The 1,884-nt window shown below is 39.6% G+C and overlaps 1 protein-coding gene across 1 annotated transcript in view; it reads left to right on the top strand.

Moving 5' to 3' along the window:
- The window catches only part of gdpd5a (glycerophosphodiester phosphodiesterase domain containing 5a), a gene marked incomplete in the record, with an annotated part of 94,726 nt that overhangs the window by 70,795 nt on the left and 22,047 nt on the right, over positions 1–1,884 (top strand). Inside the window, 1 exon segment of the mRNA XM_014021138.1 lies at positions 260–481. Coding sequence (XP_013876592.1) covers positions 260–481 — 222 coding nt within the window.

The raw sequence follows: 1,884 nt of genomic DNA, 5'->3' as shown, positions 1-1,884 counted from the left end.
AATTATCAAAGGTTTTTGACACCTGAGAGACACCGTAGCAACTCCTTTGTGTTTGGAAGCAGGGGTGGGGGTGGGGGGAGGACCAGGGAGGATGATTCAACCACTCAACCACTAGATGTCGCTGAAAACAACAAATCCTACACACTGTGCCTTTAAGACAATCGATGCATAACGTAGCTACATAAACTTTATACACAATGCGCAGTAACAAACCAAGTTAAACTGTTCTCAGCCTCCAGTCATTTTTTTCTGCTTCCAGAGTGACCCGTACTGGACAGTAAAATCTCTGTCAGTGAAGGACCGCAGCAGAATTGGGAACCTGACAGTGTGCAGTCTCGTGGAGATGCTCCGTCTGGCAGCCCGGGCCAACAGCTCTGCACTGCTCAACATACGCAAGCCTTTACCGGACCACCCGCGCTTCCGCAGCTGGTTTATGGACACACTGTGGACTCTGCAGAAAGCAGGCATTTCTCAGAAAAAGGTGAGATAATTACTTTGTATTAATCTGTTAGATTTAGTTCTTTGATGTAAGTGTGTTAGTCTTATTTTTATTGAATTCATTAAAAACAGTTATCTCTGATTAGGTTGTTTTATAACATATTTGCTAAAATGAGAGTTTTGTACTATATATCTAATTATTATACAAAATATCTATAAGAGTTAGAAACAAAAAATACTTCTTTAATTTAGACATCTAAAATTTGATTAAGAGAAGTTATATCCTGATCAAATTCCTCATGTGGATAGAAGGACAAGTGTATTTCACAGCACCTTACAGATTCACTATCACTGTTTTCTTCTGCATGAATAAACACAGAAACACACATTCAAACATTTTTTAATTTAACCACTGTTTTCAGCAGCTTTTAAAAGTATAATTAAAGATCAGAAATGGAAAGTCACAATTTCTCAGAAAAATCAGTTTTTAAAACATTATGACTCAGCACTAGCCTGGTTAAAACCAGACCCTGTCTTTCACTTTGCCTCGTACAAGTGTCTGGACTTGATGCATAGAGAAGTGATTCTTGCAGGAGGCGTGGCCTCTGCTGAAGCATGTATGTGTTGTTGCTGTGACAGAGGCTAAGCTAAGAAGCTAACCGGAAATCGCATGTGCTGTAAACAACCCTACTGAGAGGAGAAATATACCGAGACGCTGTAAATGAGAGCTGCTGCTTTGTCAGACAAATTTATTTTAATTTGAAGCCTTATCAACACGGACTGGCTTCATTCACTTCCTCCACTGCTGTATGCTAAATACCAGAAACTGCGCAGAACATCAACGTCATTCAAAAACTCCTCCTTCTGTACTCTGATTGGCCCGGCTAAAAATCTGCCAGTGAAATCCATCTCAATGGGAGAAGTCCCAGACGGAGCAGAGAAGGGAAACTAGAATCGAGCGGAGCTGCGTAGGAAGGCAAGGGCCAGGCTAACAGCACCTGTGAGGAGCTGAAACACAACCCAACTCAAAAAAAGTTGGAACGTTGTGTAAAACAAATTAAAAACAGAATGATGATTTGCTAATGTTTCTCAACATTTGATTGAATACACTACAAAGATATTTAATGGTCAAATGGATAAATTTATTTATTTTAAAATATTTTTGTTTTTTCAAATTTTCACATATTTTGAATTCGATGCTGCAACACGCTCCAAAAATGCAGGGAGAACGGTCGAGCTGGTAAACCAGGTTCACTTTATGGAACCAGGTTAATATGAATCAATCACTAAAATAACCTGGTTCCATGTGCTGTATGTCAACCCCTTCTGACATTTACCTGTATACTGAGCCTCAGACATATGTAATTTTAGCAAAAAATCTGTATTAATCACACGCACGTGCAGTTGTGTGTGTGTGTGTGTGTGTGTGTGTGTGTGTGTGTGTGT

The sequence above is a fragment of the Austrofundulus limnaeus genome, unplaced genomic scaffold, assembly GCF_001266775.1.
Source record: "Austrofundulus limnaeus strain Quisiro unplaced genomic scaffold, Austrofundulus_limnaeus-1.0 Scaffold279, whole genome shotgun sequence".
NCBI lineage: Eukaryota > Metazoa > Chordata > Actinopteri > Cyprinodontiformes > Rivulidae > Austrofundulus > Austrofundulus limnaeus.
This window is presented reverse-complemented; position numbering and strand designations above follow the sequence as displayed.